The following is a 13445-nucleotide window of genomic DNA, read 5'->3' on the forward strand; positions in this document are numbered from 1 at the left end:
ATTTTGGGAGGATGATTGAGGTGAGAGAAAATACAAGCTAAATGGTCCAATTTTAAAGGGGGTGCAAGAATAGAAAGATCTGGGGATATTAGTGCACACAGCTTTGAAGATGGCAGAGCAGGTTCACAAAGCAGTTAATTAAAGATTTAGAAATAGAAAACATAGAGTAGGAGAGCTAGGAAAACACTAGTTCACTCGAGCTGGAATATTGTTTCTGGGCACCGCACCTTGGGAAAGATATGAAGGCTTTGAATAAGCGATTTATTAGAACGATTCCAAGGATTACAGTTACGTAGATAGACTGAGGTTGTCCTCTCTAGAAGCAAGAAGGCTAAGAGGAGATTTGGTATTCTCTGTAATTCTGTTTTTGAGTGCACGGGTGGCTTCATTAAGTGTGTGGCCCCTTTGAAGTTTTATAGCGTGTCCGCATATTACTTTAAAGGGGCTGCCTCGTGCAAGACCTGCACAGGGGCTTCTGGATTGTTGCACAGCCACACGGCTCTGCAGCTTAGAGGGCACATCGTCGATATTCAGAGGGCTCAGGTTTAAGGTGATTGGCAAAAGAACCTAAAGCAATGTAGGGAAAGATTTTCTTGCCAACAAATGCTTAGGATTTGGAATGCCTGCCTGATTAAGATGGTGGAAACTGATTCACTTTCAAAAGGAAATTGGATAAATATTTAAAAGAGAAAATAAATTGCAGGGAAAGAGTAGGGAAGTGAGACTGACTGGATTGCTCTTCCAAACAGCCGGCGCAAACTCAATAGGCCAAATGGCCTCCTTCTATGCTTTATTATTCCATGATTCTATGAATACTTAACACGCTCAACCTATCCCTCAGTGCTGCTGCTAACTATTTCACCTGCACTTCACTGATAGATTCCTGACAGCATTTTCATCAAGGCACCTAGATGGCATCAGATTCAAGATTAAAAGGTTTGTAAATGTCGTCTTGAGAGGAAATTACAAACTGGGAATCAGTCCCGGGTATTTTGTTTCCATTGTTTGCTGTATCATCAAAGTTCCTGGGTGTTTCTGGTCAGTTCCTAGGCAGGATTATGCTGATTTAGACTAAAAAGATGGGAAGAGGTTCGAGTGGAGCATAAACCCAACATGGACTAGTTGGGCTGAATGGCCTGTTTGTGTGCTGTATTGGCACTTGCCCACCCCAACTCTCACATCCAGAGTGACATTCATTTTGTTGGGTTTGTGATTCTCTGCAACTGGGGAGAGGTTTTTACAAAGTTTAATCTTGTCTTCCATCCGTCCTTGTTCTGATGGTTGGCTGCATGATGAACAATCTTTCTCCCCTGATTTCTGTTTCCTGCTGCCCTCACTGCTTGTCCCATTGAGAGGCCAGTCCACATTCTGATATCACCCATCCATGTCACCTTGGATGTTCCTGGTGCACATTTTCCAGGTGTTTGCCTTGCATTATCTCTTTTTCCAAACACTCTGCTCCTGTTTGTGTCATGTGTCCAAAGGTTTAGAAGTGTCCCTAATCTAAGCGTCCCCCAGAGACAATTGGGTTTTTCTGTTGCACTCCTGTGTCTGAACATCCAGGGGCCACTGTAGAGGCTCAGTGCTAGTAAATGCACCTTTGTCATCCTGTACCCAGTCAAACCAAGTCTCAAACATTAAGTGTTCGCTGCTCTGTGAAGTCTTGGTTGATCTCCCCCAGGATAGCAGTGGTCACACAGTGTCGTGAGGCTAGGGAAAGAGGGGAGAAAATAAGCCAATGTCTGAATCTTGAGCTGAAAGTATATCCAGGCCTATAGAGATATATTTTCTTATCGATGATGGTGTTTAATGTTTCCACATTAAACTCCTTTCAGCACTTTGAATAAATGTGCTAAAACCAGTCTAAAAATATCGTAAAGTGGAATGTCACATTAAAAGCACATTAACCTACAAATTCACCTTGGGCAGTCACTCAAAATACCCTACCCAATCTCCATTGAAATCCAGTCAAATTTATAGCCCAGTCTATTTGTGTACTTTCCTGATAAGGAAATTCACTCATATTATTTTATTATGAACTACTAATCTGCTTCAATTAGATTAGAGGGGCAGTAGAGAGGCTTTAAATAAATACTAGGGCGAGAGATCACGTGATGGAAGATGTGGTAAATTAGAGGAAAAGGACAAGGCAAGAGAGCAATAAGGGTAATGGTAATCAGAGAATGGCAGGAAGGGACAGAGCATACAAACTTAAAAATGCACCAGCAGATATGGCCAGAGTTTGCAAAAATAGTAAAGGCCTGTATCTGAATGCCCGTAGCATTCACAATAGGATAGATGAATTGTCAGTTCAAATAGAAATAAATATGTATGGTCTGAGAGGTGGCTGCAAGGTGACCAATGCTGGGACCTGAATATTTAAGAGTACTTAACATTTTGGAAGGACCAGGAAGCTAGGAAAAGGTGGCGGGATTGTTCTGTTAATTAATGACATTGGTACAATAATGAGGGATGACCTTGGTTCTAAAGATCAAGATGTAAAATCAGCTGGGGTCGAGGTAAGAAATAGCAAAGGGAAGAAGTCAATTGTGAGAGCAGTTTATAGGCCTCTGAACAGTAACTACATTGTAGGACGGGGTATGTATGAAGAAATAATGGGGGCTTGTAAGAAAGAGACTGCAATTATCATAGATGATTTTAATCTACATTTTGATTGGACAAATCAGATAGACAAAGGTAGCCTGGAAGATGAGTTCATAAAGTGTTTTCAGGACAATTTCTTAGAGCCAACCAGAGAGCAGGCTATTCTAAACCTGGTAGTGTACAATGAGGCAGGCTTAATTAATGACCTCACGGTAAAGAAGCCTCAAGGCAACAGTGATCCTAACATGTTGAATTTCATATTCGGTTTGATGGTGAGAATGTGGGTCTAAGACTTTAACCTTAAATAAAGGCAATTACAAGGGTATGAAGACAGAGCTGGCTAAAGTGAAATGGGAAAATAGGCTAAGGAGTAGGTCAGTAGAGATGCACTGGCAGACATTTAAGGAGATATTTCATAATGTTCATCAAAGATACATTCCAGTGAAAAAGAAAGACTCTGGGAGATGAATGCACATTTGTGGTTAACTAAGGAAGTTAAAGATAGTGTCAAATTGAATGAAAAAAAGGTACAATTCTGCAAAGATTAGTATTAGGTCAGAAGATCAGACAGAATTTAAAAACCTGCAAAGAATGATTAAGAAAGTAATACGAAAGGAGAAATTAGAGTATGAGAGGAAGCTAGCTAGAACGATAAAAACAGATAGTAAGAGTTTTTACAAGTATTTAAAAAGGAAAATAGTAACTAAAGTGAGTGTGTGTCCTCTAGAGAGTGAGTCTAGGAATTAATGATAGGAAGTAAGAAAATGGTAAATGCATTGAACAGATATTTTGTGTCTGTCTTCACTGTAGAAGACACAATTAACATACCAGAAATATTTGTAAATCAAGAGGTAAAAGGGAGGGAGGATCTTAAAACAATTACAATCACCAGGGAAAGGGTACTGAGAAAACTATTAGAACCACAAGTTGACAAGTCACCAGGACCTGATGGCTTGCATCCAAACAGGAGTGGCTGCAGGTAAAGTAGATGCATTGGTTGGAATTTTCCAAAACTCCCTAGATTCTGGAAAGTTCCCATCAGATTGGACCATAGCAAATGTAACTCCTCTATTCAAGATAGGAGGGAGACAGAAAGCAGATAACTACAGGTCAGTTGGCCTAACATCTGTCATAGGGAAAATGCTAGAATCTATTATTAAAGGAGTTAAAGCAGGGCACTTAGAAAATCTTAACACAATTAGAGAGAGTCAAGGTGGTTTTGTGAAAGGGAAATAAGAATTAATATGGATAAAGGGGAACCAGTAGATGTGGTGTACGTGGATTTCCAAAATCTGTTTGATAAGGTACCACATCAAAGTAAGAGCTGATGGTGTAGGGGCACACATTACCACGGATAGAGGCTTGGATAGCTAACAGGAAGCAAAAGAGTCGGGATAAATGGATCATTTTCAGGTTGACAAGTTGTGACTAGTAGAGTGCCACAGGGATCAGTTGCTGATGCCTCAACTATTTGCAGTCTATACAATAGACTTAGATGAAGGGACCAAATATATTGTTGCTAAATTTGCTGATGATGCAAAGATAGGTAGGAAGGTAAATTTTGAAGAGGACATTTATTTATTTGTGGGATGTAGGCGTCACAGGCTAGGCCAGCATTTATTGTCCTTGTTCAGAGGGCATTTTTTAAGAGTCAACCATACATTTCTGTGGGTCTGGAGCCACATGTAGGCCAGAATAGGTGAGGGTGGCAGATTTCCTTCCCTAAAGGACATTAGTGAACCAGAGATAAGACTTTACAAGAGGGATTTAGACAGGTTAAGTGAATGGGCAAAAAATTAGCAGATGGAGTATAATGTGGGAAAATGTGGCAGGAAGAATAGAAAATCAGCACGTCATTGAAATTGGGAGAGATTGCAGAACCCCGAGGTACAGGGGGACCTGAGTGTGCCAGTACATAGATCACAAAAAATTAATATGTGAGTACAGTAAGTGATTAAGCAGGCAAATGTTCATTGCAAGGGGAATTGAATATAAGAGGTGGGAAGTTTTGCTGCAATCATTGGTAAGACCACATCTGGAGTACTGGGCTGTATTTTACATGGCCTTTGCTGGGTGCATTTTGGGCGCGGGGGGGGGGCACGTAAAATAAAGCGGGTGTCCTTCCCGCCCACCCTGTGCTCACCCCCATAATATGGGGGAGGGTGGGTGCCAACAGTAGCAACACGCCCACCATATTCAAATAAGTAATCATGGGTCAATTAGCCTTGTTATTGAGCCAATTGACCCTGCTATCTCACTGCCCACGCCATAAAAGGTTTGGTGTGGACAGCTGGACAGGAGCAGGCAGACCAATCTGTTTAATAAGTTCTTCAAAGGGAGGGAAGAAGGTGGGGGTTCATCTTCAGGGACTCCCTCTTGCCGATCGCAGGGCAACACCCCTGTCACCCCCCCACCCCCCACCCACCCCAAGAGCAAAACCCTCTTCCTTCCTACCAGCCTGCAACCTTAAATCCACACCTCCCCTCCCCACCCTGCCCCCCCTCCCTGATCTACCGAAATCCCCCTGTCCAAGACCCCGGACTTACCTGCTCCGGGGATCCATGGGCCTTCTTCCTTCCCCTGCAGTCCCGGCAGCTGCCACTAACATGCTCTTGGTGCTGCTGGCCAATATGATTGGCTGGTAGCTCCAGAGGATGGGACTTCCACCTCAGAGAGGGGGCAGAAGTCCCTCCTGGCCCCAGGCTGTGGGGCGGGTCATCTCAGTGCTGACTTTGGAGGAGGGAGGGGGAGGGATGAGCCATCCAGCCCACCCCACCCCCCATCGCCAGTATTATTCAGCACACTGTGTACAGTTTTGGCCTCTTTATTTGAGTCAGGATGTGACGACATTAGAAGCAGTTCAGAGGAGGTTCACCTGACTGATTCCAGCGATGAAGAGGTTATCTTATGAGGAGGGATTGGCAAGTTTGGCTTGTATCCATTGGAGTTTAGAAGAGTGAGAGGTGAAGTTATTGAAACATATAAGATCCTGAAGGGACTTGTCAGAGTGGATGCTGAGAGGATGTTTACCTCGTTAAAGAGACTAGAACTAGGGGATGCAGTTTAAAAATAAGGGGTCTCCCATTTAAGATGGAGATGAGGAGACATTTTAACTTTCAGAGGGTCGTTGGTCTGTGGAATTCTCTTCCTTAGAGAACGGAGGAGGCTGGGTCATTGAATATATTTAAGACAAGGGTAGATAGATTCTTGACTGACAAGGTAGTCAAAGGGTCTAGGGATAGACAGGAAAGATAAGTTGACATCACAATCAGATCAGCCATAATCTTATCAAATGGCAGAGCAGGCTTGAGGGGCCGAATGGCCTTCTCCTGCTCATAATTTGTATGTTCGTATGTAGGTTACCATCCTGCAACTCACATTATTCCCCTAAAATGAACCGACCTCAAAGGCGATGTATAAATGCAGGTTGTTGTTGCTGGTTTTTATATCATTCACTTTCCAGGTCTGTGAGAAGCCCTGTGCTGCACTGTCAGAGGTGCAAATTTTCGAATGCAATCTCAAACTGAGTTCCCCTCTTAGATGGATGTGAAAATTTGCGTGGCACCATTTGAAGCACTGGGAAGTTTTCCTGGTTAATATTTCTTCCTCAGTGCGTCACTAAAGCAGACTATATGCTCAATTTCTTCAGTCGTTGATGGGAGCTTGCTGTGCATAAATTAGTTGCTATGTTTCCCTACATTACATCAGTGACTACACTTCAAAAGCTCTTCAAAGCTGTTTGAGGCACAAGAGGTTATATAAATGCAAACCCCTCTTTACAGCCTACCTGATTCTGGAATGGGAGTTTTACACGCTGAGCCAAGCTGGTAACAGAGCATCTGTTTCTCCCCATCATGCTTTAGAATCCAAATGTATGCTCTTTCCCCTTGCCCATTTGAAATTAAACAGGCCTAAAATCCCAAGACCAACTTAGAGTTCTGGTCGCTGTTCATTAAGTCCATCGTCTCAGGGTTAACCTCTGCAGTGCAGGATCGAATGCAGCCTGACCAGACGTTGTCCTGCTCGTTAGCTACTGACTGAAGGACAAAGCTGTTGTTAATGGTTGGGCCGAATCTGGCTTCGTGCTTAAGTGTTGATTCTCACCTTGTTCTTGGGCGTTTCTGTCAGTCACAATCAAATCATGCCTGGCAGAAGCAATTCAGGTGTGTTTGACTGGTGTGTGCCTGGGAAAGGGTGGATAGGTTTCAACGCATGACTGAAATCTTACTGATAGATTTAGCAAAATGATGTTCTACAGTAAGATGATCCTTTCATTTAAGAACGCCTGGCTCCTGGCCATCAGTAAACTCTGGGTCACAGACAGCTGCTGACACAATATACTGGGGACAGACTGATGAGGTGCTTTAGTGTGACTACAGTATTTAGATTACACTAAACCTCCCAGCCACACTCAACCATGCAAATTTCAGGTCCTTCCTTGTTTACATAGCGACCAGGAACTTATTTCATACTCACACCTGTCTTCCTTCAGACAAAGAGAGACAACTAGCTGGCCTGGACCCAAGCTCAATTATGGAGTTCCCATGTAAACCAACATTTTATTTTCCAGTTCATTGTCACTTCCTGTTTTCTGTGCTGAATGAGATGTAATCTTCTGTTCCTGTGCTAACATCTTCATAGATTAAAACAAACCTCAAAGCAGAAAATGTCAACAATACCACAAGATATGAAATTTATATTTATGATAAATGTCACCTGCCAATTCCATTAACTGGAAACCAACCTTCCATTTCTGTTATATTGTCAAACAGCTTTCATTACTCTTGGCATTAGCAATCTCTAAATGTCAAGATTACTAGAGATTAAGAATGCCCCCAGCAGTTTGATGCACATTTATATAAAGCCCTACAGAAAACTGCTAGGATCTCTGAGCAATAATTACTCTCAAAAACACTGTTAACCTGTTCATGAGTATCATTGAGGAATGCAAATATTCCAGCCAGTTATGGTCTTAATATTGCAAACTATTCCATCCAAATGACTGTATCTAATTTGTCTGTTGTCTCTATCTGTATAAAGTCTTGAATCCCGCACTCCATTCACATAACCATGACGCAGGCAGCTAAAGTACCACTGAATCAAAAATACTTAAAGTACATTTTGAAACATTGAAAAGAAAGCTTGCATTTATATAGCGTCCTTCATGGCCTCAGGATGACCCAAAGCACTTTACAACCAATGAAGTAACATGACAGCCAATTTGTGCACAACAAGCTCCTGTAAACAGCAATGAAACTAACCACTAGATAATTTGTTTTAGTTACTTTGGTTGAGAGATAATTATTGGCCAAAACAATGCTGTGGGATCCCTTACATCCACTTGAGAAGGCAGATGGGGCCTCGGTTTAACATCTCACCTGGCAATGCAGCACTCTCTCAGTACTGCACTGGGAGTGTCGGCCTGGGCCATGTACTCAAGAAGTAGGATTTGAACCCAGAGGGGGTCTGGAGTCATATGTAGGCCAGACCAGGTAAGGACAGTAGATTTCCTTCCCTAAAGGACATTAGCGAACCCAATGGGTTTTTACGACAATCAGCAATGGTTTAATTCCAGATTTTTATTGGATTCAAATTTCACCATCAGCCATGTTGGAATTCAAACCCGGGTCTCTGGAAAACTAGTCCAGTGACACTACCCGCTATGACACCGCCTCGTCCCATGTTTTGCTCCAAGGACGAGAGTGTTACCCACTTACCGGAATATTTTCTAACCTGTCTTAACTTCTCTTCGCAATTGCCAATCTTTGCTTTCTTGTTCCAAACAGGAGTCAGCTTATTGGTACCACAGGGCGCAATTCCACAGGGCAAGTTCTACGAAATGTACCTGATAATAAACAAGAGGGAGAATACGTTGTAAGTAACACACTTCCCCACATGAATCTACACAGCATTTACATGGCAACTATAATCAACCCAACTACGAACTCAGCATCTCTTGCAGCTTCAGAGCTGGTGGAGCCCACAATATTTAATCAGGGCATCACAGTGATGTACAGTTCAGAACTAAAAATAAAAATAGGTTCGTTGCCCGGGTAAAAATGGTATGCAAGGGAATATTTAGCAATCGGAAGTTCAAAACCACTTAGCACAGCTCATAAAAATCATCTTTTCAAACTCCAACATTAATCTCTTTTTGGATTAATTTGTACCAAAAGTATGCAGTGTGGAGAAATTATGGTTCTCTGATCCAATGATGAAGATCAAGTGATTGTTGTAAAAGGGTCTGTTTTTACACCACAATTGGATTGCAAAATTTGGTCATTTTTAAAAAGGTTTCAAGGTTTGTATGGGTGAAACAAAATATAGGGGAACCTGCATTCCTAATTCTTCAAAGAAAGACCATCAGAGAGTTGATGTGGACACAACCTGCTGAGTGATTGAGAAAACCCAATTGTTCTCTTGGATTATTTTACTATCGCGAGCAAACGATAAAACGGTGTGGTCGTTGGGAGCAAGGCCATTCAACTCATCATAGACATTCACTCCCATCTTCCCCTCCTCCTCCACCCCCAACCCCCCCACCCCTCCCCAATACACGCCACCCCAACCAAATCCCTGCTGGGTCCCCACTTTAAGGAGCACCAAGTTCCTGTCCGAAAAATAAATATCAGTGTTAATATTCCTCCTTCCTTAAAAACATTACAATGATGCATCAGGTGTTTGTTCAATTCTATGTGTTATAATCTACATGACAGTTACATGTTCTTATTGCATGCAGCATTTACATGTTCTACCTGCCTATAGTTCGCTGGTCTTAAAGCCAATTCCTAAGCATCTATTTTGTGGGTTCCATGTGACAGCTGCACTACTCAAGAGATTGCAAATATTCTGGCTCAGATTTTCTATCTGTTAAAATGAACAGAGAAAAAGTAGCGTGCGAGCACACAACTTCGTAAAATGGTTTCTTTTCTGGACAAAATTTTTGTTCATGGTAATAATGCCCAGCGCTTATAACAGTTCCCCCTCCCCCATTTAAAAAAATAGTTAACTCACTTAGCACAAAACCACACAACTTAACTAGATAATTAACCTATTAAGAGTAGCATGAGAGAGAAACTTGATACAAGAATTTTAAAGTTTTTGTGTAAGTAAGATCACCGACAATTTGGTTCAGTGCAGATATCTAGGGGTGAATCCTGCACTTGCCATGGATCCTTACATGGCAGAAGCCCACACCATATTTGGATGTCGATCTCAGCGTACTCATTGGGTCCCAGGGGACATTCCAGGAGCTTCAAATAATTAAATTTGCCCCACAAGGGTTCTGGAGCCCAAAAGGATCATGTAACGGAAACAAGGCAACTGTCAGATCACAAATATTTTTGGTGGCTTCCAACCTCTTGACCTCACCTGCACCTCCACGCATACCGTTTCTTGAATAAACCCGAATCATTTTCTTTAGCCTGTATATTCTTCATTAGAAAAAGTTTTTCATTACCTGGATTTAGTCAGAGAACACAATGGACTCAATATTCTCAGGAATGTTTTGTGAGGGTAGGAAGAAAGAGAATAAGTTGGATGCAGTGCAATTTTCATACCTGCTCTGATTGCACCTTAATTCTGCACTTGGCGGGAGCCTACACTTGCAATGGGAAATTGCGCATTGCCTAAAATTGCCTTTGATAATTCTTAAGACAAGCAACTTCCATCCAACTAAATGCAGAATAGAAACGATGGACTAGCAGAAAGTCAACCAGAAAGGAATTATTCCAGCACAAGTTCCTTTTCCTTGTTCCCATCCTTGTTCTGCAGAAATAGGACAGAGAGTTTATTAATGTGCAGAATGATTCCTAACGTGTATTCACCTGCTCATCATCAAGAACACCGCATATTGTGGCAGAGCTTGTACCAGGTTAAGTCACAGCACACTGTGTCTAAGACTTCTATTAGTACATCTCTATCCTCCAGAAGTGGCAGAGCTGGTATTTAAGAAATGAGATCTCATAGAAAAGAGAAATTATATAACACCTTTTATGGCTTAAGGACTTCCCAAAGCAATTCTTGCAGCCACCAAAGTACCTTTGAAGTACAGTTACTGCTGTAATGTGGGAAACGCAGCAGCCAATCTGTGCACAGCAAGTTCCCACAATCCACAATGTGATAATGACCAGATAATCTGTTTTTTTCAATCATGTTGATTGAGAGATAAATATTGGTCAAGACACTAGGGAGAACTCCCCTGGTCTTCTTTGAAATGATGTCATGATGCCAGGAGCCACAGAGGAATCCTGCTTTATTTTTGCGCTACAGGAAGGGGTCAGAATCTTGGGAGGAATTTTGTCACACACCAGGAGTTTGACTCTCGGTGAGTTACCCATAGCCTCTGTTCTTTTAAATCTCTGTGACTATAAGAGCATGAGAAGAAAGAAGTAACAGTGGCCTCCTAATGCACTCCCTCACTGCCTGACCTGGAGAGATGTTGTTCCAAAAAAGTGAGGACTCTTCACCTGATGGCTTGGTCAGTTGGAGAGATGCCAAGTAACTGTGACGTTTTCTTCATTAATTCTTGCGATGTGGGTGTTGCTGGCAAGTCCAGCATTGATTGTCCATCTTTAATTGCCTTGGGAGTACAGTGTTGAGCCACCTTCTTGAGCCGCTGCAGTCCACTTGGGGTACTGTTAGGGAGGGAGTCCCAGGATTTTGACCCATTGGACCACTGTTGTCTTTTGTAGGTTTACTTAGCTAGTTTGGATAGTCACTTTTTTATATATATTGCCTGTACATGTAGACTTCAGGCTAAAATATGATTTAGCTGTGAACATCTGCTTTGCTAATTTGATGCCAGGTTAGAGGGACAACGATATAGTTCTGGGTCAGGTTTGTGACTTGGAGAGGAACTTGAAGGTGTTCCCACGCTTCCGCTGCCCATGTCTGTCTAAATGGTAGAGGTCATGGATTGGGAAGGTTCCCATCGTCAAGAAATCCAATAATTCAGAAAGCATTAAGAGCCACTGCAGAAGATTTCTCATCGGCTAATGGACAGAGAGGAGTGCAGAACTTAGCTATTAGGATTTCTGGCAGATTATCTGAAGTTTTATTCGACAGTCAGAAACTCTATCTCCCTTCCTTTGTCCTTGGTAATTGGGTTTTGTGGAGATGCATCTGTTGCATCCTGTTGTGTGAAAGAAACCTTGAAAGTTGGGTTTCTCCTCAAATAATTATGCCTGTGTCTCCCTTCCCAGTTCAATCTATAACTTGACCATTCAGTTTCTCGTGCAGAAGAACCAACATTAAACAGTTCAAGTTTTACAAGCGCAACCTTATTACTATTGCCCAAACCTTCACACACCCAGTGCCAACAACTAAATTTGCATTTTTATAGCACCTTATATGTAGGAACACATCCCGAGGTACTTCATAGGCAGAATTTAACACCAAGCCACATGGGAAATATTAAGAGAGACTGGGCTACAGAGATAGGTTTTAAGGAATGTCTTAAAGGAGGGGAGAGGCAGGAAGAGGAATTTTAGAGTTTGAGCGCTCAGCAGCTGAAGATGCAGCAGGTGGTGGTCAAATTGGGGAACGTCTCACTGTTCCTGGAACATGCAATAGACATTTCCAGCAAATGCTTAACGCCAGGACCCAGGGCTTGCAGCGCCCACATCCCCTAGTCGTTTACACAATGGTTTGTCACTGACTGTGCCGGGAGTCTCTGCATAATCCAATAGAGACCCAGTGGAATGAGACAGCTGAGAAACCCTTTCTTAAATATCACTGGAGCAAGGAAGATTGAAGCACTGTGTCTCTCAAACTCAAACTTGGGCTGCAAGTGAAACATGTATGCAAAATACTTGTATTTAAGTTAAATGACTTGGCCCTGACCCCATTCACCGAACTAGCCCTTAGCGTTATTCTGTGGTGGTTGTGTGCAGAAGCAAGTGAAGCAAATGATCTGTCAGTGAATCCGGTTTTTAACCCCATATTCATCATGTTTGTAACCCAGGCCTAAATAACAACTGGGTGGACGGATCTCACTTAGAACCAAAGCACCTTACAGAACAGGAGGAGGCCATTTGGCCTGTCGTGCCTGTGCTGGCTCTTTGAAAGAGCTGTCAGATTTAGTCCCACACCCCAGCCTTTTCCCAATGACCCTGTGAATTAGTCCTCTTCAGGAACGCGTACAATTCCCTTTTGAAAGGTCCCAGGGGACCTGATTTCAGTGTCTTCTCAGATAGTGCGTCCCAGATCTTAAAGCTCAGCATGTGCATCTCATCTGTATGTTAGTCAGGGTGACATATGCCCATGTCACACTGAACCCAGGTATAAATGAGCTGCATTTGTAAATACAGCTCCATTGACAGATTTCATTATGAAGTTGTCAGCTCATTTTCCATAGTTCCTTCTGAAAATGACATTGCTGCCCCCTTGTGGCAACATCCATTAGAAAGCTATTTCCCTCTCTCAAGTTAATGGTGGCTATTAGTGGGCTGACACATAACACATCTGTGTAACGCTCCACTGTCCATTATTTTAGCGGAAGCATTACCCAACCCAAAACAACAGGTTGCCGGCTCTTTTACAACAGCAGAGCACATTCAACCCAACTGATCTATACTGGAGTTAACACTCGGGTTTCTTGGCAATCCATCTACCTCAGCTCAGCTGTTCGGTATACCTTTCCCCTCATGTATTTTTATCTAGCTTCCTTTTGGAAAGTGTCAAAGCTACCTGCCCCAACATTTCCTACCGTAGTGCGTTCCACATTCTAACCACTCCCTCCAGATTTCCCTGTTGCATTTACTCACAGCTGACCCGGTTTCGATGGCTCCTGGGGAGGGGCCTGTGTTGCAGTCAGCCTCATTTTGCCCACCGATATCTGC

General features: G+C 42.6%; 1 protein-coding gene across 2 annotated transcripts in view; it reads left to right on the plus strand.

The window, feature by feature from the left end:
* Window positions 1-13445, plus strand: part of unc5b (unc-5 netrin receptor B) — a 243418-nt gene that overhangs the window by 209967 nt on the left and 20006 nt on the right. For both annotated transcript variants that reach the window (XM_041176267.1, XM_041176268.1), the window contains exon 11: window positions 8391-8478. In XM_041176267.1, the coding sequence (XP_041032201.1) occupies window positions 8391-8478 (88 nt within the window). The remainder of the gene's footprint in view (window positions 1-8390; window positions 8479-13445) is intronic.

The sequence above is a fragment of the Carcharodon carcharias genome, chromosome 28 (assembly GCF_017639515.1).
Source record: "Carcharodon carcharias isolate sCarCar2 chromosome 28, sCarCar2.pri, whole genome shotgun sequence".
Taxonomy (NCBI): Eukaryota; Metazoa; Chordata; class Chondrichthyes; order Lamniformes; family Lamnidae; genus Carcharodon; species Carcharodon carcharias.